Source organism: Rhagoletis zephyria, unplaced genomic scaffold (assembly GCF_001687245.7).
Source record: "Rhagoletis zephyria isolate East Lansing unplaced genomic scaffold, Rhagoletis_zephyria_1.1 Rzeph_scaffold_00006, whole genome shotgun sequence".
Lineage (NCBI taxonomy): Eukaryota > Metazoa > Arthropoda > Insecta > Diptera > Tephritidae > Rhagoletis > Rhagoletis zephyria.
Window position 1 is genome coordinate 862,493 of NW_016157090.1, and position 25,317 is coordinate 887,809.

The 25,317-nt window shown below is 38.5% G+C and overlaps 1 protein-coding gene across 2 annotated transcripts in view; it reads left to right on the forward strand.

The window, feature by feature from the left end:
- The window catches only part of sno (Protein strawberry notch), a 38,974-nt gene that overhangs the window by 12,482 nt on the left and 1,175 nt on the right, over nt 1–25,317 (forward strand). Inside the window, exons 3-13 of one of the 2 annotated variants that reach the window (XM_017607272.1) lie at nt 19,179–19,460; nt 21,304–21,521; nt 21,598–21,700; nt 21,778–21,987; nt 22,056–22,231; nt 22,299–22,705; nt 22,777–22,930; nt 22,991–23,271; nt 23,415–24,001; nt 24,067–25,095; nt 25,158–25,296. In XM_017607272.1, coding sequence (XP_017462761.1) covers nt 19,179–19,460; nt 21,304–21,521; nt 21,598–21,700; nt 21,778–21,987; nt 22,056–22,231; nt 22,299–22,705; nt 22,777–22,930; nt 22,991–23,271; nt 23,415–24,001; nt 24,067–25,095; nt 25,158–25,296 — 3,586 coding nt within the window. Of the gene's footprint in view, nt 1–19,178; nt 19,461–19,487; nt 20,660–21,303; nt 21,522–21,597; nt 21,701–21,777; nt 21,988–22,055; nt 22,232–22,298; nt 22,706–22,776; nt 22,931–22,990; nt 23,272–23,414; nt 24,002–24,066; nt 25,096–25,157; nt 25,297–25,317 lie in introns of those variants that run through there. The other variant, XM_017607208.1, reaches the window with a different exon arrangement.

Here is a 25,317-nt window from a genome sequence, read left to right on the forward strand (position 1 = left end):
TCAGCGACGATGTCAGATAGGGCCTTTCTATATTAAGGCAACGATATGTATGTTGGTTTTTGAAAACCTCATCATTGTCGGTATGTGCAGAGAGCTTGGTGTTCTAGCTCCGCTCATATTTACAATTTCACTGGCATCAGTTTTTCATCCTTTCATTGGGTTTTTGTGTTAGTTTGACATCATGCATTCCAAGTTGGCCAACTCTAATACAATGCTCCGATAGTGCGCCTGCTGTTTTTCGGGATGTTTGGTTGCTAGTTTTGAGTGTGTTTATTGCAGAAATGTGTGGTTTGTTTTGTGGTTTCATTGGTTAACTTTATTACGGCGCTATTCTCGCCTAGTGACTGTCTACATTATTTACTGCTTTAACTTCCATCACATTACAGATAGAAACTAAGTTTTTCGCTGGCAGCTACTTTTTTCCCAAGTTTGACAATATCGTGTGATTTGTGGTTAGGTAAAACCCGATACTATTTGATATGATCTTTCAGCTCCACCTCACCATATGTATATGCTTCTTGAATTATTTCAATTTGTAACAAATAGCGAGAATTTATGGTCACTTCCGGTACTTGTGTTACCCACAATGGGCTATTGAGCCTAAAAAAAAAAATATATATATATATAAAAATAACAATAATGTTTTTCGTTATGCCTTAAAAGCTGAGAAATATCATACACAAATATTCTACCTCAATTGGTTCAAGTCTTAGTAGAGGTTAACGTTGAGAGTTTCTTACATATGTACATTTCCGTCGAAGCGGTAGACATCATGAGAAGGCATGAGCGGTTCTTGGACTGTGGCCAAATCTTGGGTCTGTCTGTCAGGATGCATTGAATTACGGGTCTGTTCGAGGCACTTTGCAGAAGACAATATAGCTCGGCTTACCCAAGAAGTGCTGAAAAAAGAGCTTCCCTGTATGCATTCTAGAAGGGATTTTCCTATTTACACATTTCATATGAACTTCAAATAAATATGTACCTTAAAGGAGTATGATCTTTACGGATAAAAGAAGCAGCTTTAGAAGAACCCTTTCAAAAGGCCTTTGAAAGTACGTTCTACAAAAGACCTGCTGGAAGCCCTTCTATGGATGGCGAAAGCAGAAGCCCTTCAATTTGTGCCACTCCATACAAAAAAGAAAGGAGAAAGGAATGCAAAGTGGAAGTCTTCTTGATTCTCAGGAAGGTCTATTAGCTCCTGAAATTATCTGCTGGGTATATTGACTAGATATCGCTTTATTTGGTTTCAACTCGGCATTCTGCGCTTTGGTCTTCGTTAGATAAATGATTAAAATGTAATCGGCCTGCTTGAAAATTTTAAATTTAATTTCCATATCAAATAATCGACTACCCGAAATCCAGCTACATTTTCGCTGCAATTTTCACTTCTGATCCTGGTTGGGATAGTTTGCTTCACAGCAATCACAGCCTACCAATTCATATAGGTCTCCCAACACCTTCTCTGTCATACGCACCTCTTGCTCTCTCTTTCGGCTATCAACTATGTATGTATGTATATCACCCAACTCTCCCTGCTATAATTGCGCCTAACAAATTCACTGCACCTCTGTAGGTGCTACATATCTGCCTCAGCCTGTTGTATCTGTAGTACGTGTGTAGATATTGCGTCGCATTCACGCAACTAACTGTCCATCCAACTACCATCCCAGTTTCGGTTTTTTTTTTTGTTTTTCTTGCAGCTGTTGTTATTGGCCAAGGCTTTGCTCATTCCACCAATAGGCGAACGTGTTACTCGCCTTGCTCTTCTTAACCAAATTGCGCCCAGCCGGACGGCCTATGGTGGCACAAATGCATTTCTCCCAGCTGTATTTGCATGTGTGCGAATGTATGCGTTTGCATTAATGCGTATGTTTGTTTGATTGCATTTGCTATTGGAAATTAGTGAAATTTCGACATTCCACCTGTGATTACATAATGCAAGCTTGCGCCTACACTCACACACAAACTTCCGCGCACAACTTCGAGAGTTGGCTTGTTATTTGGAATGGAATATTTGCACACCTGCAGCTACTTAGTTTGTTTGTTATTGCTGCTGTCGCTCCAGTTCCCCCGTTTGAATTATACATAAGTAATTGAGAGGTGCATAACTAACTGACTGACTCGCGCGGTGTTTTCTTGATTCGACTCCCAAGCTTCAGTTTGCTGCTTAGGAAATTTAGCATATTAGTGCGTTTAAGCGTTTCCCTGCACCGTTACTGCTGCACGCTTGCCTTGTTTGTCTTTGCCGCAAAGCCCACTTCTCAGCACTAAAAGCATGATTATGGCAACTTAACTTAACTTAACGGAACTTAGAATTTAGAAAATCAAAATGAAACAGATTTTGACGTGGCATTAAGTTACGTAAAATTTCGGCTATTCAATTAAAAGCAACAATCATTTAAGAGAACTTTTAATTGAGAGCCTTTAAGTTACGTTAAGTTGCCATAATCAGATCATAAGGCTGGTCGCGCCCATCTTGATTGCGCAGTGCTTGCAGGTGTTGGTCTGCCTTATTCATAGATGCGTGTAAATAGTGGTTAGTGTGGGTTATTGCTATTTGGTTGGAATGCACTCTGTGGTGGTACATCAAAATTAGTTTTCAAGTTTGTAGATGAGTAGACGAAGTTGAAATTATCAAGTTGCCAAATAAGACATCACCAGGAGCACTTTAAGTTTTGAAGGGATGTACATATTCTTCATAGGATAGCATCTGTTTTTTTTTGTTTATTTTATGTTACACAGACGATTAGCGATTCATAGGGCTGGTTTCTCCAACTCAACTTCGTTTAGCCAATTTGTGGACTTAAGTCAAAAGTTAGCATAGTTTTTACACAGCTTATTCTTGACTTAGTCTAAAAAATTGGCTAAACTAAGTTAAGTTGAGTTGGAGAAACCAGCCCATAAAGACCTTAGTCAAGTTCTGGGCTTAATTCGAAACCGTTCTGTCCATCCCTAGTGCAACATTTCATTCATCGATAGTTCCTTCTGTCCTGTCACTTTTAGGTGAACTTTGCTTCCATGTGGATCAAGTAGAAAGGCATGAATGGTAAATTCGATGCAAAGCTCGACCACCATGATTGATGCCAACTCACACGTCTGGTGTCGATCATGACAACATATGTACGTGTACAAGATCGGTAGAGCTAATGAATTTCATAGAGCCCTATCCTGGTGAATCCGCACCGCGTACTGAGTTCCATGAGTGCCAAGACTTTCTCTTTCCGGGGTTTTTCCAAAATGTTATTGCGGTGTTTGTTAAATTATTTACGGAGGTCCGATTGTTTAATTTCAGTTATCTCTGTCAACCTACTGAAAAATCTGCGCGATCCCAAGTGTTTGAGTCGTTTTTCATCTTGACAGCTTTTGAGACATTGAGGCTCTCTTATCGTCTCAGGTGTTACAGCAGTTTTATACTTGAAACATATATGTATTTCCTTAGTAGAAAACAAATCGTTGGTTGTAGAGTGGTTATCCGCTAGTCTGTGAGTCCGCGACGTGCCCAACCATCCAATCCAGTAATCCCATGACCGGGAATAAAGTAAACAGTGACTTTGGTGGGTGACATTTCCGAACGATTCTTCACCACACTACTTTCAATGCAGCTGGACCGTCAATAAATATAGTGACGTTCCGCGAAGCAGATCTCCCCTTCAAAGACTTGGTCTGTACTGCGGTTAAAGCTGATTGCTATTAGAAAAAGCTGCCGCTAGGTAGACCCTACCGCGCTTCTTTGACCGCCTACGCCGCACCTTTGGCTAAAGGAACTTGGAACTGCAAGTCATTTCGATCTCGGCTAGTACTCTGCGAGTTGCCATAAGCCCCATCCGCGTACACTGAAGCCCCTCTTAAGTTATGTTTTTTGTTCTGCGTAACCATTTCAAGGTTACACTGTTCTGCCAGCCATCGAGTCATTCAGGTTCCCGTAAAGCCCCAATGGTGCTCAAAATTTGGGGTTTGAAGGTATGTTGCATGCTTTGATGCGAACGAAATAAATTTTTTTTCTATCTCACAATATTCAAGGCGTAAAAATATGCTACAATTATGTGGTCGAAGTTTTCATTACCCTACAATCTATAATTTCTCTCAATATCATCTCTTAAGAAATTTATTCCTAAAATTCCGATTTATATACATACATTCCCCCATCGTCCTTTAGAAACCCCGTCTCACCTTTAACCGCATTCCGGCGCACATTTCCGGTAAATTAAGTGTTTAAAGCAGTCATAAATTTTAACTCATTCCAACCACTAACTAATCTACCCCCTACTATCGTTCAACTCAAATAAGGATACAAAAAATAATTAGCATATCAACCGCAGCAACACTTTTACTTTCATTGCACATTCCCTACACCCAATTCACAATCTCACCCACTGTGGTCTTCTATTGTACTAAATATTTGTCACGAAATGTGTGTAAAAGCAAAAACAACAACAGCTACACACAAGCAAAAAACACTTTCATTTTCATTGAAGGATTTTCCTAAAGCAATTAACTACCACTTCCATCGAGTGACCGTTAGTCTTAAATACCCACTCTGCTCCCACACAATCACATACATGCATACACACATCCGATCCGACATCTTAACCAAATTGGCCACAAAATGTACTTAAGCCACTCAACTGTAAGAAATGTAAATATAAAACACTTGCAGGCATTTAAAATGCAAATTCTAGGCCACAAAAAAATATATATGTCTGTACGTCCATGCGCTCTCCATGTCGGCCATGCGTGCGAGCAGGGCACTTAAGCTGTTCGACTAAGTAACTGCTGTCTGGCCGAAAATTGTACCAATTTCTTAAACTGTCAGCCTATTTGTATGCATCCTCAGCGCATGCTGGCAGCAAACGTGCGCCCAGCTTTCTTGCATATCCTTGCCGGTTGCAGTCTTACATACTTCCGCTGACCGGCGGCTGACTGGCCTATTCCTGGCTTAGTGTATGCTACGCTTGCAATCCTTGGCAATTTGTGTATTGCTTTGGTCCTTTTCTTGGCATTTTCATGCTCACTCAAGCTGTGTGCGTAGATATGTTTCGCAGTATGTTGTTGGTAGTAGTACAAGCAATTATTTGAAATGTTTTCCAATTTATCTCAATTTGCTACACTTGTTCGCCACCAGATTGACCATTGTTTTGTTTGCGTAATCACTGTTGTCTTGCATGTAATATCCTGTTTACCAATTTGACTAGCATTTAAGTATTTCTCATTATTTTCCAAAACTGGGCGACGACGTTGTCGAGATATGTACTGTGATAAGGATGCTGTGCTGTAATTATTTTAATATGTATGTATTGCGATGTGTTTGTAGATTGAGAAAATTCCTCAAATTTGCAGTTGGTAATCCTTTAAAGTCTTTAATTTACACGTGGTCTTAAGAGCTTTCTTGGGTGAAGAATTTCATATGGCTTATTAAACAAATTAGCAAGTGTATCCATTTGGTTTAGGTATCTTGGTCGGACGTACGATTGAGCTCACTGTGAACGCCCTTTTCAAGTAACAATCGCTGTTATATGCCAGCAGTTAGGGCTACTTTGTTGTCAATTAAATCTCTCTCGCTATTTAACTCTGTAAGACTAATGAGGTAAGAAGCTCCATGGGTGTATACAGGTAGAGCCCGGGTTAATTTTATTAAGCGACTACCTATTAGCCCGGGTTTTTATCTCATCAACTTTTAGACCCAGCGGTTTAATTATCTTTCCCAGTCTGAGAAAAAGAAATCCGATTGGAATCCATTGAGGTCCAGTTTACGTAAGAGCCGCGCACGTTGGCAAAATAAAAAGAGTTCTGATTTGCCCTGATCTGGCCTTATAGAAGAGGGGTTTAACTTTATCTTGGCTTGATCGAAAATATATTCCATTTTCTTTGCAAATAACAGCAAGTTTCAGCAAAGCCATTCCTGGGCCATCATCTGAAATACTTTCGAGGGTTAAACTTCAGCTCCTGAGGACTGAATATCTTTGCGCTAGTGGGGATATAATGCCTCCGAAGGCCAAATAATTTTGGCGAAAACAATTTTTAGTGTCAGAAGCTCACTTTCGGGCCTACGGCGTATTGCCTTTGAAGTTATAGAATAGATCAGGCCTTCTATGTAGTACTTGGGGATCCGCTTCTCTGCCACTTTGTAGAGAAATTTAGAAACATTTCACAACGAACTTTTTATTCATGGGTTTTAAAAAAAAAATCTAAGTATACAGTTTTGTAGCTCATTAAATTCTAGACGACGAGTTAAACAAGTTAAATCGCATTAAATTTAAAATTTAAACAGTTAAATCATTTAATTCGTTTGAAGACCAGTTCAGCGCAGAGTTGTATCAGAAAGCTTTCTGCTTCAGCCAATCAGAAAGAGCCAAAAGCTTTCATTTGACATGCCAACATTCAAAAAATTTATATTCTCAAAAATATTAAAAAGTTAAAATTATAAAAAATTATCAAAATTGTATGCATGTCTGTCCGCCAAAAAAGAGATCAAGGCAATAATTAGTTATTTCCCAACAGGTCTCATCGTACGCAGATTATGTACAAAATAGTGCATACGACCGAAATATTTTGAAGTCTCTAAATAAGGACTTTTCCGTCAGCAAAATTTTTCAAAAGTTAACGGTATTTTATAGACACTTTAAGCTAGAAAATTGTCGTTGTGCAACTTTGTTTAATTTTTCTAATTTGGATTTACATGAATTTTGTGGGGTGTGAAACAAGTAGACATAGTATCAGGAATTCCTTTATTTTATTAAAAGACTGTTTGGTGAATACTGTACTCTAAATTTTATTTATTTTTTAAATGGAGATACTGCGAAACAGAATTGTTTCGCAACAATACACAATTTTTTGTCCGAAAAAAGATACGAGCATTAAGTATACCTATTCATCGGACCTTAACCCTTTCATAATAGTATGATTACTGGAAGGCTTTCGGTATCTCAATTTTCGACTAAATTTAAACTAAAAATTAAAAAAAAATTAAACTTAACTTCCAAAAAACTGAATATGGTTAAATTCTTATTAGACTGCAACTGGAAAACTGTCTGTATAAATCTGCTGTTCGGTTATTAATTTGAATTGAATTCATTGTATTGTCTGATAGCGATAATGATGCAATTCGGTAATAGCCTTTTAAGATTTCTTCCAAATTTACTGACTCCTTAGTAAATACCAGCGTTGTCACATCTGGTACAAAACCTTACTCTTACTTACAGATGAGAAACACATGTTGACGTGTCGATCATGCTCCCTTTAAATTTTTAAAGCTCCATGCGGATTCTTGTTTCTCTAGCTTTTATGTCTATTCCCAGTTTGAAAACAGAGGAGTCCTCTTGGCTTTTTTTCCTTTCGTACGTAAGTTTCTAACTTCTCAGCTGCATACTAATTTATATCACTCAGTCATGAAGATAATTATCAAACTTAATAAATTGTAAGCTTTTATGCTTTCCGATTATAAGGCAAGCTTATTAGTTTGCTGCATTGTATTCAGCTCGCTTTTCCAACCGTTGACCGAACAGCTACGCGCCGTCCGGCAACAGCAAAGCGAATGCAGTTGCAGTTGCAGTTGCAATTTCAATCAAACATTGCCTTATTTGGCAATAATTGGTAACTAAAAATCGTCAATAATTCATCGCTCGCACACATAGCTGCTACTCATAATACATAAATACATAGGTATGTATATACATACATAAGTATGCATTCCGTTGCAGCATGACTACTGCTTTGAATTCAAATATGGAATTTTGAATAGAAACCACTTACGTTTGCCGACTCAACGGCTCGAAAAGGGGGAGCAAGTTCCAGCGGGTTAGGGGCAGCAACATCAAATAATTATAATTATGTTTATAATGTCTTCAGCAACAGCAAATGCATTTGCGTCAGTCGCAGTTAATGCAAGTGGAGGCGCACTAAACGAATTGACAGCAGCAGCAGTTGGGGTGAAGGTGAAATTTCGGACATTGTAGAATATGTTGGGCGCAGGCCGCTGTTTAGTTTCCGCCGCCGCTGGTTGCAAGTGTACTTAAGACAACTCACATGCACATTAATGTACATTAGGGCGGGTAATTTTTTTTTTTACTATGCGCGTATAGTATAGGACGATTCTATGTGTAATTGAAAGCAAATTTACTGAAGAAAGCATGGGTCTAATACCAATTTGGAGTTTGCCAAATTGCGCAATTTGGTTTCGAAGAAAATGTAAAAATTGTCACTGTTGCGGAAGTTTTAAGACAAAATTAAGTGCATAAATTGTTTTCCTCATATCAAAAAAACCAAACTCCATATAGCATGTTTATATACAAAATATAAGCACTTTACGAAACTACAGCAAAATGCTAAAAAACATATTTTCGCAATTTGGCAAACTCCAAATTGATTTGAAACCCATGATTTCTTCGGCAAATTTGCTTAGAATTACACATAGAATCCTTCTGTGCCATACGCTCTTAGTACAAAAAATTTCCCATACAAATTGACCCGCCCTAATGTACATAAGTATCTATTAAGATAGGGGCCGATATAAGCGTATGCAGCTGCTTATGCTAATTGCATAACAAAAGCCTAATGCAATTACTTCGAAGACGATGTTGCTTTAGTTTGTGTGGGGGGGAAGAGGATCTTAAGTTTCATGTAGCATTTAGCTGCAACATCCGGAGCGATGGTGGGTAGCGTTTGTTTGCTTATATGATTGCATTTGTTGCTGCTGCTTGCGGTGGCAAGTAGTGTTAGTAATTGGGCGTGGCTTGTTTTCCGGTCCATATGCATACCTGCAGAAGTCCGTTTATAGTACGCCTCACTGCCTTACTGCCTCACCACAAGCCGCATTGCTTGTTTGTCCATACATTGTAATCCCAAGGCAAAACGCATCAAATTTACGCAATAAGATGGCAATAATGCAAAATGCAATTTGGCTAAGTTGAGTCAAGGCTGGTGTCCTTCTTCCTGTCGCTTCTTCGACAGCTGTCTGAGGCATGTGCGCTCGCAAGTTCGATGTTTTCTTGTGCAAAATGCCCCACGCATTGTCGCTGCTAAACAGCGCGGCAGACGGGTCACTCGTCGAAGGAGTGGTTGTGACATTTAAAATGACAACACAGTGGGGGTTAATAGGAAATTTTGCCGATAGTGTTTCAGGTGGTACCCTGTTGGAACAGATGCTCTTACAGTTGGAAACCTATGTTTTGTAGTCGCTTCAAGTTAAAGTCATAATTTGCTTAGGTGGAGAAGTTTTTCGTTTCGATGCAAACTGCTGTTGGAGTATTGGTAATTCCTTGCGCTTAATGATTTGCTCCTGTCATTGTTTTGCGGTTTAAATGGTCTTTTGACATAGTAGGAAGTACACAGATCGCTGCAACTCAAGTCTTAAGTTATTCGTACCTTTATAAAACTCAGAGGCCCATAAGAACCTCTACAGCCTATGGGTTTGTCGGTCATTTCTTTTCAATGAAAGTTACCATCCCCCGCCTTTTAGTTGATAGTAACGTTGTCTCTACTACGGGTAAGTTAATGTCTGAGCTGCTTTGGAACGATCCATGCAAAGATTTATAGAGCTTTGGCGCCCCTACTGCTGACTGAGTCCTCGAGCTCGAATCGGGACTAGAGCAGTTTTAAATTTGTATGTTTTGGCACGATGTGGCACCTCTGTTCTTGTATATGTAGTTCTTGCTTTCTGAAGCTGGATGTTCTTTGTGAGAAAGAGATTTTGAAATAACTAAAATTCTTGCGCAGCAGTCAGAATCAGAAAGCTTCTGAAGCCTTAAATTCGGCCAAATTTTTCGCAAAATATCTTAAGTTGTTTACCTTTGGGTAAGTTGTTGAGCCTTTTGGTTAATGATTGATCAAACTCCCTTACCTTTACTGTTCTTCACCCTTGACTAACAAGTTCATGGATGGAAAGGTGTAATTTCCTAAAACTTCTTTTTGGTTCCGTGGCGGTTATTTAGCCCGAAATTCTATCGATTTGAGTGCGGAGTGTGGAGGCTAAGGCTCCAACAACTGTGGCGCCTATTTGTAGCTTGGGAATCTAACTAAAGGCTTTGTGTTGGAACACCACCACCAGAAATCTTGTCTCTAGCAGATCCTGACCTTTAATAATCCTGTTGATTTCTACGCTTTTTGAGCACCATACAGACGCCGAATTCGTAGTTAAACATAAACATTTTTGGTGCTAAAATTTTTGACATGCTGCGCTCCACGAAAATATTTGCATAGTCTGCTTGCCATTCCCCTCTTGTCAACCACCAGGCAGCAGTGACGACCTCACCAGCGTCCGCGGGTTTGCGAGCTTCCTGCGCTTTGTGGTTTGATGTCCTGCGTTTGAGCATAACTACTGGCAACTCCCTCGATTTCGCACTATTGGCGAAGCTTTGCAAGTCCGCTATTTCCTCCCTCCACCGCCTGCTTTCGCAAATTTCTTAGTGTGGCTTGCTGCTTATGCACGCCAACTGTGCGTGCGGTTTATGTACTTGGCAGTTCTGTCTGTTTATCCTTGAATTTCTATGGGAAGCAAATGAAGTTTGTCTGCGCCCAATCCCACACTAACCGACTCGCTCTGTGTAGCGTACAGCAACAATTCGTTTTCGTCTAATTAATAATCAAGATAAACAAGTCGCTATATTTGAATTATTATCGAAATATTGCACATACTTGTGTCAGTGTATGAGAGTGTGTATATGAGTGTGTGTGTATGTTAATCGCTAGATATTTGTATATGCTTTGCGTTTATGCATACAGAGCGACGCGTAAACATTTGCTAATTATTTACATTTCAAAGACGAGCTTCTATAGCTACATACATACGTTAATGTAGTGACTCCTAGCCTTATGCATTTATGTACACTTAAATATGAATGCTACACATAATTATGTACACAGTATGTATATAGAATCCAGTTATGTATAGACAGCTAAGTAAAATGCAATGCATTCGCTGTGCATTTATCGTTGCGTCTTGGAAAGATATGCAACTTTAATTCCCCAATTGGTTGGGCTAAAGTTGAATTATGTATGTGTAGGCTACTAGGATACATACGGTTATATATATATATGTAAATAATTAACATGAAACACATACGTACCCTGCAGGAAATGAATCTAACTACAAGTTAATTTGAAGTTGATTAGGAGGGAACTAAAGGTCACTATTATCTGTATATTTTCTTTGAGGATATTTGTATGGCGATGGCCTCGAAATAGTCAAGTCTGTATTAGGGACCAACTATCTTGTAACTAATTAATTTTGAACATAAAATATCGATAAGAAAAACTAAATTTTTTCAATTTTTTTTTGTTCTTTATATATTGACTTTATTTAACATTACATATTTGTGTACATATTCTGCTGCAGCTGGCTTATACTTGAATTACGTCAGACATAACTTCAAAATGATAATATAAAAATTCGATTTTCGAATTTGAAAAAGTATTTGTGAAGTGTAGAAAGAAAGTGTATTAAAAGTAAAATTTGTATGAGGATATTTAAATAGAAACTTGTTTAAAGAAAACAAACTCTCGACTACGTCTGCTTGACTACTGCATTACTTTTCAACTAGTTTCAAGTTACCTCTTTGTAGTTAACTGAAAGTAAAGTATATTTTATCGAAAACCCACAAAAAGGCTAACTACAAGCGGGTTATTTTTTATCAATTGATAACTTTTACCTGCAGGGTATGTACATTTACAATTGGTATGAGTGTGTGGAACTTTGACAAACTTGCAATGCACTAATTGAAATGGTAGTTTCATTTAATCAATAGTACTTTAGATTATTCGCTTGACGAATACTCCAAGCTGTCAAGATATATCTTTCCAATAATGCTAAATTAATGCATGCAATTGATACATAAAATACTATAAAAATTATTCATCAAAAGATATAAAAGATATTTTGACCTCTTCGAACTCACATATACATATACATGAGAAGTATCTAGCCGGCAGGGCTGTGAACATATCACCAAAATATCTTACTTTTTAATCAGCATCTTTATAAAATATTTTGATAGGCAGTTTTGTATGCCAGTAAATTTTAGTATAATGAAGTGCAAATATTTAGTAGCTAAGACTTAGCATGGATTTTTGGCAATTTTTTGTCGACTGCTACGCCTTTTTTTTTTGCTGCCTCAGTTTTTATTTGGTTCACTGTATGTATGTATAATATACATATGTTTTTTTCAAAGTGCGATGGTGCTCTGTATGCAGTACTTTGTTACCCAACCTGCTTTTACTGAAATTTACCAAATGTCCCCAATTTCACATACGCGCAATGATAGTTTTCTTTTCATGCGCAAGAACAGGGCGAGTATTAATTGCTCGTCAACAGATAAAAAACGGTTATTAAATTGGAAACCTGTTCTCTTAACTCATCGAGATCGAGTGGTCCTGGTGTTGAATTCCTGTTATACTTTTTCTCTTTTAACTTTTACTCAGTCAACCCCTCCAAATTGTTTGCTTCTATGAATTTCATAATCGTTCATCGTCCCTAACTAAAAATATCTTTTCAATACTCCCATTGTGTCTTATCGATCGCCTCAATAAATGCCTCAGACTTGTCAATAGAACTACATACTTTCCTTCATGAAGTCCCAATCGTTTTGCTCTTTGTATGACTATTGAAATTTTCCTTTCGTGCGAATTCCTTTGATTGTTGTATTTGTTAAGCTTTTTTCCCAACGATTTATAATTTTATCTACAATTTTTAATTTAAATTTTTAAAAAACTTTAATTTTGAACTGAATTAAAAAAGTAATGAATCTATACAATTAAAAAAACTAAAAATTAGAGAAAGTAAAAAAAGACGTAAAAAATAAATGAATTAAAAAAAACAAAAATTAATTAAAAAGTGGTAAAATTATTATTTTTAATTAAAAAATAAATAACGAATAAAAACTAAATAAAGAAAATAAAAAAATAAAATATCTTACAATAGAATTTGAATAGAAGTTAAAGAGTTATAAGTGAACAAACGCGAAAAAATTAAATTAAAAATAAGTAAAAGTATAAGAAAAAAATGTATACATACCTAAATTCAAAAATAGAAAAGGAAAAAAAAAATTTTTTTATAAATTTTACTTAAAATATGTTTAAATCTAAATAGGTCTTTATGATAAATGAGTGATGTATATTTAAGAGTAACGCATCAAAACTAATTTTTAAATACAGCATTGTCTCTTTTTGCATCATTGATGGCAATTTGGGCATTTTTTCTGTTGTAAATTCTTTTACGTTCATTGATGCGTTTAACGTTCGCTTAGCGTTAATTGTTTCTGTTTATTCGCTATTTATCAACAACAGTTATTAATTCTCTTAAGCTTAATTGTCGTGTGTTAAGAGCAAAGGTCAAATGCCGACTCTAAAAGTTTCTCACCTCAGCCTTTGCAGTCATTCAGAATGCAAAGTTCTTTCAACTCTTGTTATGTAGCGATTTCTGACGTCATTCGAAAAGAAAATCGTAGCCACTTGCGAAAATTTATTGCCTTGTCTGCGTAGAAGCGATGTCAGAAGAGTGATGCATGAGGAAAGCTGCTTGATTTTTTTATATACCCGATTTTTTTTTTGGAACTTGCATACGAAAATATTTGAACTTTTGTATGTGCTTATTTCGCTTAAAATCTTAAGTTTTTTTAAAGATAAAATCTGAAGTACTTTTCGCTTGGTAACAAAGTACGTAGCCTGTGATTAGAAAAAGTATTTGATCGCTTTTCAAACATTTATTTTCTTTCGCATACATACATATGTATTTCTAAGGGAAGTTCTTGTTTCTTTCTAAATGAATTTCTGCAATTAAATCAGTTTTTATTAGAAAAAATTTCATTAACTTAATTTTCAATTACGTTTTTTCCTACTCAAAGGTTCAGCCACATGTATGTATGTATGTACATTAGAGTGGTACTTAAAATCAAATAAACGATTTTTATCAGTCTCACCCCCTCAATTGGTAATACCACGGTCACAGATATCACATATAAATTTTGGTCCCGATTGGAGACGGTTGAGGCGTGTCGCAAAGGGGTCAAAGGAAAGATGACTCCATGGACTCAAAAAATTAAAAATATGTATTTTTTTTCATTTAATACACAAAGTTGATACTACTAAAGTCGATGATATCATATAGAAATTTTGGTCCCGATTGGAGTCCCTTTGAACCCTGTGCGCCACGCCTTAAACGCCTCCAATCGGGACCAAAATTTATATGTGATATCTTCGACTTTAGTAGCATCGACGTAGCGGCTGAAGCTTAGGGAATCTGATGTAAAAATTTGCTTTTCACCTTTAAGGACCACCCTAATGTACACACATTCTTAAATGCGAGAAATTTGAACAACAATTTTTTTATTTCAACAAAATATCTTTTCGGTGGCACATCGCCAGTGTTTATTTTTGCCAACCACGTGCATTAAGTAGTTTGCTAATGCTGTCGTCATTTTTTGTGTTTTTCCTCCCCACCACGCTCAGCTACGCTCCAATGCGTGCTTTATCAGTGGGAATGGTGGCGATGGCGGCGGGCATTTTTTTTACGTTTCTTTCGCTGGCGAATGCTTTTGATGTTACACACACGCAGGCACTTACTATAACGCACACAAGCGCAAATGTCGCACCTCGCCTCGCCGTCCCACACCTCGCCAGTGACGCCGAACCATGTGAGATGTTTAGTTACAAAATTTTATGGGTTTTTTCCCTTTTCGCGTGGCGGCCAATGCCTTTTTTTGTTTTTATTATTTTTTTCTCCCGTTTTTGTGTCTCTCATTTTTAATACTCGGACTATTTAATTTAGCGGCATAAAAGTAGTGACGTTTTGTGCACTGAAAATCAAGATCAAAATAAAAATGAAAATAGGATTGCAAAACTTGTTGGTTGACCACGTGTTTGGAGACTCGTCCATGCTATTGCTTTGCTTATGGCGTTTTCGTTTCTACAAAAAATGTTGCCTTCTTATCGCTCTCTTCTTAGTGTTCGTGCGTAGAGAGCAAAGAGAAGGTTGCATTTTTCGGTAGAAATGAAATCGGCATTAACAAAATAAAAAAATTAAACAATATCAAAAGATAAAAACACAAATTACTCGGTTATTTTTGTGTAAACATAAAAGACTTTCAGTGTGGTTGGCTTCTCGGTGCGTCGTTAACAGCGTCCGCATGTGATAAGCAGCAAAATGTTGGGTAGTTGGAGCGCCAATAGCTGTGAATCATTTCAAAGCATGTTTTTTCCAAGGTTTTTTAAGTTTTTCGAACGCATTTCTTTTATTTTTCCTCTAAATAAATCTAATCCTTTCTTTTCAAAATTAATCATTTTTGACATTCAAAATGCGTAGAAAATCAATGTACTGTGTTGATTGTCTATAGCGGATAAAGTGTTTTCTTTGTGAGTGGAATCGTTCAATGTGAACACTTTTGTGGCTACAGTTGCGGACCTGATGATTGCAGTGCATAATAAACCTTTTCCATGTTCTCAGGAACGGACTCCAGAGCACTGTAGCACATCCTTTGAAGTATACTTAACTCTTGCAGTAATGATAATGCAGAATTCTGAATCTGAAGGGGAAAAGCCAATAGTATAGTAGACCCTAACAAGCAGCAGACTGCATGTCTTTGACTCGTCTGGCCCATAGATAGCTCTGGAATTTTTATAAATGCTTATAAGAAATGCGCCGATATACTCCGATCCGGATTTAATTTTGTATTTGCACTTCGTACCCCCTAAATATTATAAATTATTTGAAGTTAATCGTTAGTCCTTTGTAAGCCTGTTAACTGCTTTATCCTCTTGAACTAGGCGCTAAGCAAATATGTAAATATTCTCCTGTCATAGTGTTTCTAATTTTTTTTTGAAGTATACTGTAGTGGCTTGAAAATAATATTTATATACATAGTTTTGATACGCCCTTTTGATTTTAATACTATTTCTCTCATCTGTTTTCTTGTTTTCAGCACAGTCATAATGGAGCCGTACCCACAAATGCGGTGTATATAAGTTAAGTTCGGATGGGGAAAATAAAAGAATTAAAAAGAAAAAATAAAACACCGGAAACATTCCAAAAGAATTTACCCAGATAACAAGTTGCATGTGTTAATACACTTTTCCCGTCCTGTTCTAATATTTTTTTTTATTCGATTATAAAAACGAAATTCTCACCAAGACTGAAAAAACGGGCTGATTCGCAGCGTATAAAGGGAAAAATCAGAAAGCGCCAAACTCGACCAAGCCTCATTTCCTCATAGCACTTAATGGTACACATTTTACTTTCTATTCAACCCACATACTTTTATGTTTTTGTGATTTTCGAGTTTGAAACTTGTTGCTAAAATATGCTAAATACATACGCTGTCTCTCTCTCTCCCTCTAAAAAGCAACCACCTTAAAAAGGGCAGGCAACACATCCAAAAAAAAAAAAAAAAAACAAAAAACATTGAGAGTTTTATTTCCTACTCATTATCATCATCGTCAATTTTTTATCTGCAAAGCTCTTGGTTGTGTTTCCCATTCGTTTATGGCGCGCACGCGGCTGCCAACAACGTTGACCGAAGCAGCCAAACAAACGGCTCTTTGTTTAGCAGCGAGGTAGTGAGTAAAAAAATGCGAAAAAAGTGGGTGAGCTAGGAAAAAAAACGAATGAGCGCGTAAATGCGATTTGAGTAAAGGCAAAGACTGCAAGACAACTAAAAATGCCGGTATTTGATTGTAGTGGTTTGTTTGCTCAACGAAATAAAGAGGCGTCTGACGCCGACGATGTCAGAAAATGTAAATATTAACAGGCCACCGCCGAGGTACTACCTCAAGCGGGCAGTAATCATATGATTTGGTGATGAAAGATGGTAAAAGCGTAGATGAAAGACGATATAAAGGAGATAGGGTGAAAAAGTTTTGTGTTTTTGGTTTTTTTCTTTGCTTGATGTGTGCCAAAGCACTTTTTTGATTTCTTCAGGAGACCCGCTCGTGATTGGTATCAGTAGAAAAGAGAAAAATTTTCGAGGGTTATGCATATCTGTGAACTTTTGACGAAAAATTGTGCTTTCTGTAGGTTGGATTATAGACAGAAAAAAGAAACTTCCAATAAAAAATTTTTAATTTTTATTTAACGTTCATTAAGATATCATCTTCAACTATTCCTACCAACGATTAAAATCGAAAGTACCATATGAGAACTTAACTAATTATTGCTTTGAAGAGAAAATTATCTCATTCGAGAGAAATTGTTTTGTGGAAAGTCCACAGATATGTATGCCTGCGGAAAAAAAAAACAGAGAAACAATTTATAGCCTTTATACACACCCTTGGTTGTGGTTGGTTAAAAATAAATTGGAAAGAACAGCGATAGTTAACACCAAGGTTACGGGGGATAAGAAAGCCTGTGCTATATGACCTAATTGTTCCCCAATTCTAAAAAGAAGTCAGATGAGCAGTTTTTTATTCGGCTCATTTGCCAAATCAGAACTTTCTCCTTTTGTGTGAAATCACTATGCGAGTAATAACCTGGGAAATTAACTCTCCAATGAGTTATGTATGTAGAACCATTATTTCAGTGACGCTTCATTGTTTAAATTTAACCCTTTTGATCAAAATTTTGCAGGATGTAAATACAAACATAATTTTTGCACATACATTGCAGGAAAAAAGTATCTACACCGCGAATTTTTTGTTTTTTTTTTGTTCCGCTGATTTTTTATAAAAATGTGCTTCATACTGCAATAAAAACAAAAATAATATAATTTCTAAAATATGTGCAAAACTCAGGATGGTTCAATACATTTGCATACAGATTTGCAATTTGTTAATAAAATTTTTTAGAATTTTTTCGAGTATGCAGTTTTTTTCTTAAATTAAGTTTTAGTAGTCGAAAATAGTGGAATTTTTTCACGCATTTTCTTTCATAAATAAAATTTCTAAAATACTTTGTATGGAAGAAATGTGCAACACCTCCGACAAAAATATTTTTAAAAATCAATTTAATGGGCTACAAATCTTGATACCCAAAAATTCTAGAAATATATATAAACAGCTGCAAATCTATATGCAGATTTATTCAACTTTCCTTGTAAATTCAAAAAAAAAAGCTTTGTATCTCTTATTTACAACGATCGTTATCGATGCTTTGAGCTGGGATGAACAGTGTCTCAAACAAATGACCATGTGTTAATTTTTTTAAATATTTATATTTTTCTATAAAAATTATTTCCAAGCTTTAAAAAAAACCATATTAATAAGAGTTCCAAACTTTATAAAAAGTTTAAGAAAATTCAACAAATTTTCATCAAAGTTTTTATAACCCATACAATTTAATCTTATGAAGTGCAAGTTTCAACCTGCTAAAAAATCGCGTTGATTGTTGAGAATTTTTTTGAGACTGCTTATATAACAAGTGAAATTTACAAACACGGGTTGATTTTTTGAAATTTTGTTTCGAACGGTCTCCCGCATTTTACTTCATACGAAATCCATGCTTATATGGAAATACATAAGTGCAAAAGTCTTAAATTTTTTATAAAGCTTGGACAATATTTTTTAAAGAGAAATAACAAGAAAAAAATTAACTCGAATAGTATTCTGCCTTAGCCCGAAAAAAATTTCACCCGGAAATCTGTATTTCGCCCATAGTAAATGCATGGAAACCAAACGTAAAAAGTGAACAGGTTCGGGGAAAATTAAACTCATGATAAAAGTGATTACGAATATTCAAAAAAATAAAAAATAAAAATAAAAAATAAAGTTTGAATCACTGAAAGTGTTCCAATAGAGTTTTATAGTCGGATATATTTGATCCATTTGCATTTATCCCACGTGAATCGGTTAATTACCAACGGGAATAAGTCAGCATTTTTCCGATATGCCAAATTTGATGCAATTCAACAGACCTCCTTTGAACGAACCGAACTGCATCAAAATTGAAAAAATTATGACTGACTGAAAATCAGCCTTATCATGAGTTTGATTTCGCCCGAACCGGTTCACTTTTCACTTTTCGATTCCATGTATTTACTATGGGCTGATGAACAATTTTCGGGTGGATTTTTTTTTTCGGGCGAAACTCCGGATAAGTCCGATTGATTTGTAATGCAGTGACATAACTCCTCCACTCGACGTTATCTTCATGAAATTTATTCACTCATTTAGCTGTTTTTTTTTTTTGAACTTTTCAAATAAAGCAGAGTTGCGAAATTTGCATTTTGATTAATTTTACTTCTGTATGTGCGATTTGATTTTAGGTGGTGGTCGTGATCTACAAACCGCAGTTATATACGCTAAAAACAGCAACAGTATCAGCGGCAGCAGCAGTAGCAGCAGTAACAACAACAACAAAACCATTAACAATAATAATAAATCATTTACAACAACTAATCAAACACTGCGTACAAATAGCGTCACTAACGCAACAACAGCAACAGTAACAAAGCCAACAACAATAGGCAGTATTTCATTTGTGAATAATAATAACAACAACAATATGCCGAAAAAGAGTGCAGCAGCAGCAGCAGCAGCACCGGCAGGTAAGACAGTGGGCGAGATACGTATTTGTTGAAATAAAAATTAAAAACAGAACTGTAGTTAAAATTGAAGCGCATGCTAATGAATAAACTAAAAAATATGTTCGAACCTAAAGCGGGCGTTCACAGTTTGACGGTATATTTATTGCTGTAACTTTGCAATAGTTTTCTTACCATAGCAAAAGCTATATATGTATATATTTTTTAATTCAATTAATTTCTCTCCTTGAGAGAGAAAATATTAAAAAGTATTAAGAATTTTGCTGTTAAGAGTGTTCTGCAGGAAGAATACGCGAGTACACTTCTTAATGTCAGTTTGTTCCCTCAATTTCTCCTCCTTTGCAAGTTTTTTTGCCTACGACAACGCAATTTTGGATAATTTTGAAAACGGGGACACTCTTTTTATAATATACCGATTTTATAACAATTGCTTTCTGGTGGCTATCGCCTATTCAAATCAGCTGTTCATTTAATATCGCATATTGCAAAGTTACAATTCTATAATTAAACCCGCTCAGACTGTGTATACACCTCTACTGTGTCGCTGGTGCATAATGTAATTTATTGTCGTCTTTTTTTTGTTTTTGTTTCTCTTACACGCCTGCAATCAATTAACTAACCAATCAACCAATCGCGTAACTAACCAACTAATTAACTATGTAATAAAAATAAATCTAACCAATCAATCAAACCTGATAAAAAATTCCAACAATCAACAAATGCATTTTCAATGCCTGAAGCTATCGGCATGTCCAACTATCCGAGCAGTTCTGCTGCCGCTGCAGCAGCAGCCGCTGCCTCTGCGGCCGCCGGCTATACTGGTTTGCCCTCACTGCCATTCAGCACCAGCCAGCTGATGAATATGGCCGCTTTTGCTATGGCGAGCGGCGCTGGCGGCAATGGTGGCGCTGGTGGTGGTCGTGGTAGTGGCATTGGTATCGGCGCTGGTCCTGGTGGCCTTGGCAGTGCTGCTGGTAGCTTGAGCGCGCTGTTGGCGGCTGGTGCTGGTCTCGGCATGCCCGGCGGACTTGCCACACTACCCAGCGCCACGCTCGCTACCAACACAGCTGCTCTGGCAGCAGCCGCCGGCGGTGCGGGTGTACTGGGTGGCGGCGGCGGCGGCGGCGGCGGCGGCGGCGGTCCGGGTAATTACTATCAAGCAAGTTCGAATCTGAATATGGCAGCGTCTTTATTGGCGCAGAGTAAGTCGAGTAATGTTGGTAACAAACAACGTTTTTCTTCCTCAACTGCTAGTTAAGATGTGCTACTCACATACGTAGCTCCATATGTATGCTGTAGAAATTCAAAAAAATTTACAAATTTTTTGGAAAAAATAAGTATGATTAGCGTTAAAGTATTTTTAGGTGCTTCTTAAAAATGTTTTGGAAATTTGTTTTGAAAAACTAATTGGAAAACCATTTTTCACAAAAAAATAAATAATTTTGCTCGAATTGGCAGTAGAGAATTTGCATGTTTTTAGAAACAAACAAACAAATCCTTTTTGACTCATTAACAATAAAATATTAAATACTAAAAATATGGAAAATCAAAACATGCCACCACACTTTACCAACAATTACTCACCACTTACACTGCCTAGAATAAAAAAAAAACAACAACAACAATTACATAGAATACCAACGCCAGCATAATTTATATATTTTCCAAAATTCAATTACACTACTTTTAGTGCAATATTTTACATTTAATTTTCTACAAAAAGTGTTTACTTCATTTGCCTTTTAAAATCTTATTTATTTAGCTATTAAGATATACTTATTAGTCTTCGTATTTGCACATCATCTTTCACCCATTTTCGTATATCCCTTCTCTCACCCTTTTCTAGTGAGCATGGGTCTTGGTGGCTTCGATACAGCGCCATCCACCGCAACGAGCATGTCAGCCAGCAGTGCTAATGCAGCAGCAGCGGTAGCGACGCCACAAGTGAAAACTAACGCGATGATTATGCAGAAGATTCAAGCTTTGGTAGCGGCTAATCCTTCCTTTCTCACCAGCGGCATACCAAATCAGCTGCTGGCGCAGCTTTTCATGCAACCAATGAAGGTAAGGAAACAAAATGCGAGTAATTTGAAAATTATTAAATTAAAATTTTGTCTCCTTAACTTGACTCGCCTTGCAGATGGCGCCTGCCACCGTCACTGCCGCGCCACCTGAAGAGGAGGAAGTTGATTACGAAGAAATGGGTGTTGCTGAGACTTACGCCGAGTATTGGCCTGCGAAATGTGAGTGTACATGTGTTAAATTACAAGTAAATTCACTTAATAAAGACTTAAAATTTTCTAATCACCTATAAATTTAGTGAAACTTGGTAAAAAACATCCCGATCCAGTTGTGGAGACCGCTTCACTTTCCTCCGTCGAACCCTGTGATGTTTACTACAAACTCGCCATTCCAGCAGATACTATAAATAGCGGTTACTTGAGCGCCTTGCAGCTGGAATCGATCACCTACGCCTCGCAGGCGCACGATCACATGCTGCCAGATGGCTCTCGCGCAGGTTTTCTGATTGGTAAGTGCGTTTTTATTGCCGTTTTGTGTGGAAATAGTCAAAATGCGCTGCTTTTTCTTGATCTGCAGGCGATGGCGCTGGTGTTGGCAAAGGTCGCACCATTGCCGGCATCATTTACGAGAACTACTTGAAGGGACGCAAGAAGGCGCTCTGGATTTCTGTTTCCAATGACTTGAAGTACGACGCCGAGCGCGATTTGCAGGATATAGGCGCGAGCAAAATTGTAGTGCACGCGCTGAATAAGGTGAGCATGTGAACTGCTTTTCATTAACTTGACTTACATTAATCGCTATTTCCTTTCACGCCGCCAGTTCAAATACGCCAAAATATCGTCTGACGTTAATAACAATTGCAAGCGCGGCGTCATCTTCAGCACATATTCCGCACTAATTGGCGAATCTAACAATAAGACTGGCAAATATAAATCACGCTTAAAACAGTTGCTGCAGTGGTGCGGCGAAGACTTTGATGGGCTCATTATTTTCGATGAGTGTCACAAGGCTAAGAATTTGTGCCCCGTCGGCTCGGGCAAGCCCACCAAGACTGGTCAAACAGTTTTGGAGCTGCAGAACAAATTGCCAAAAGCGCGAGTCGTCTATGCTTCGGCGACGGGCGCTTCGGAGCCGAAGAATATGGCGTATATGGTGCGCTTGGGGCTTTGGGGACAAGGCTCGGCATTCCCGAACTTTAATGACTTCATTATGGCCGTAGAGAAGCGGTAAGAAATATGGCATTTTTGTTTTATATTCATGGAATTAGACGACGTTTTTTTTTTTTGCTCGATTTCAGCGGCGTTGGAGCTATGGAAATTGTAGCAATGGACATGAAATTGCGTGGTATGTACATAGCGCGCCAACTTAGTTTTCACGGCGTGACATTCAAAATTGATGAGGTGGCGCTGTCCAAGGAGTTCCGCAAGGTCTACGATCAGTCTGTGGAGTTGGTAAGTTTAAACGAGCGTTTGTTTTATTTTTATTATTTTTTCTTAAAATTATCCTTATAGTGGGTTGAAGCCATGCAGAAGTTTACTGAAGCCGCTGAACTTATTGACGCAGAAAGTCGCATGAAAAAAACAATGTGGGGACAGTTTTGGTCATCGCATCAACGCTTCTTCAAGTATCTCTGCATTGCGGCTAAGGTCAATCATGCGGTACAAGTGGCGCGCGAGGCTATTAAATACGGCAAATGCGTTGTCATAGGTCTACAATCGACGGGAGAGGCTCGAACGCTGGAGCAACTGGAGAGAGATGAGGGAGAACTGACTGATTTCGTGTCCACAGCAAAGTAAATAAGAAAACAAGAAAACAGATTCTAAAAATTAGAAAGTGTTATTTCCATTCCATTCCTTCCCTTTCATTCATAAAATATAATTCTAACCGCTGAAGTTAGGAGTGCACTTATTTCTAACCACACTGTCTTTCCTCTAGGGGCGTTTTTCAATCACTAGTGGAGAAGCACTTTCCTGCACCTGATCGCAACCGCATCAATCGCATACTCGGCCTGGGCGGCTACGGCGAAGACAAGAAATCGCCTATCCAAAGCATAATCGAGGAGGTAACCGGCAGGCGCGAGGCTAGCGTCAAAGATGAACCCTGCTCCTCGTCATCGAGCACCGCAGGCAGCAAGCGTAAAGCGTCGCGACAAGAGTTGCGCACAAAGAAATCGCGAAAAAATTCCTGGAATGATTCTGATGATGATTCACAGCAGGAATCGGAAGACAGTGATTACAAAATGTCCAACTCCGAGTCTGAGGAATCTGATGCGGGCGCACGTTCTGACAGCTGCGAATCCTCCGACTTCAATCCATTCTTTAGCGGATCGGATAGTGATAATGATCCATGGGTGGCACGTTCGAAGAAAAAGGCGAAGAAGAAGGCCAAGCCGAAGGAGCAAGCTGGTGGTGGTAGTAGCAACAATAGTGCCGCCGCAGCTAGCAGCGCCACCGCAACTGGCAGTGCCGCTAACAATGGTGCACTTCCTGCTGCTATCAGTACAGTGGCGCCCAAGCGCAAAGGTTTGTTGAAGAAATCTTCAAAAAAAGAAATACGGTAATATCCTTTCTCTTTTACACGACTTCAGGTCCAGTCTCCACACAAGATCGCATACAAGACCTGCTACAGAAGAAACAAGAACTAAAGGGTACCGTCACGCAGATCGGTGTCAATGGCATCAAGCTAAACTATGGTCCACCGCCCAAAGACGCCATTGAGCGCGCCTGCAGCATGAAGGAAGAACTGTTGCGTAAAATTGAGCTACTCGGCGAGCGTCTCCCACCGAACACACTAGACCAGCTGATCGATGAGCTAGGCGGCCCCGACAATGTCGCCGAGATGACGGGCCGCAAGGGTCGCGTGGTGCAGTCAGACGACGGTTCCATACAGTATGAGTCACGTTCCGAGCAGGATGTGCCACTTGAGACGCTCAACATCACCGAAAAGCAGCGCTTTATGAACGGCGAAAAGGATGTGGCTATCATATCAGAGGCGGCATCCAGCGGTATTTCGCTGCAGAGCGATCGGCGCGTGCGCAATCAGCGCCGACGCGTACACATCACGCTCGAGCTGCCTTGGTCAGCCGATCGCGCAATACAGCAGTTTGGACGTACACATCGTTCCAATCAAGTGAATGCACCCGAGTACATATTCTTGATTTCTGACTTGGCTGGTGAGCGCCGTTTCGCATCAACGGTCGCGAAGCGTTTGGAGTCGCTTGGGGCGCTTACGCATGGCGATCGGCGCGCAACCGAGACGCGTGACTTGTCGCAGTTCAATATAGACAACAAATATGGGCGCACGGCACTGGAGACTGTAATGAAGACGATTATGGGCTATGAGGCCCCGCTGGTGCCGCCACCTAACGACTACAAAGGCGACTTTTTCAAAGACGTTGCTGGCGCGCTGGTGGGCGTGGGCATTATCGTAAATAGTGAGACCAATCCGGGCGTCTTGAGTTTGGACAAAGAGTACAACAACATTTCGAAGTTCTTGAATCGCATACTGGGTATGCCAGTGGAGCTGCAGAATAGGCTATTCAAATACTTCACCGACACGTTGACGGCTATCATTAATCAAGCGAGACGGGGTGGTCGCTTTGACTTGGGCATTTTGGGTGGGTTGGCGCGCATTGTGATGGTTATTATAAGTATTTACATAATTTAACTGGTTTTGCAGATTTGGGCGCCGCAGGTGAAAATGTGACACGCATCAAACTAGTTCGCTTCATACGCAAACACGCTACCGGCAAAGCACCCGCTGAGCTGCATACAGTGCGCGTTGAGCGCGGCATGATCTGGCAGGAAGCAATTGACAAGTGAGTAGTAGTAACGTATAC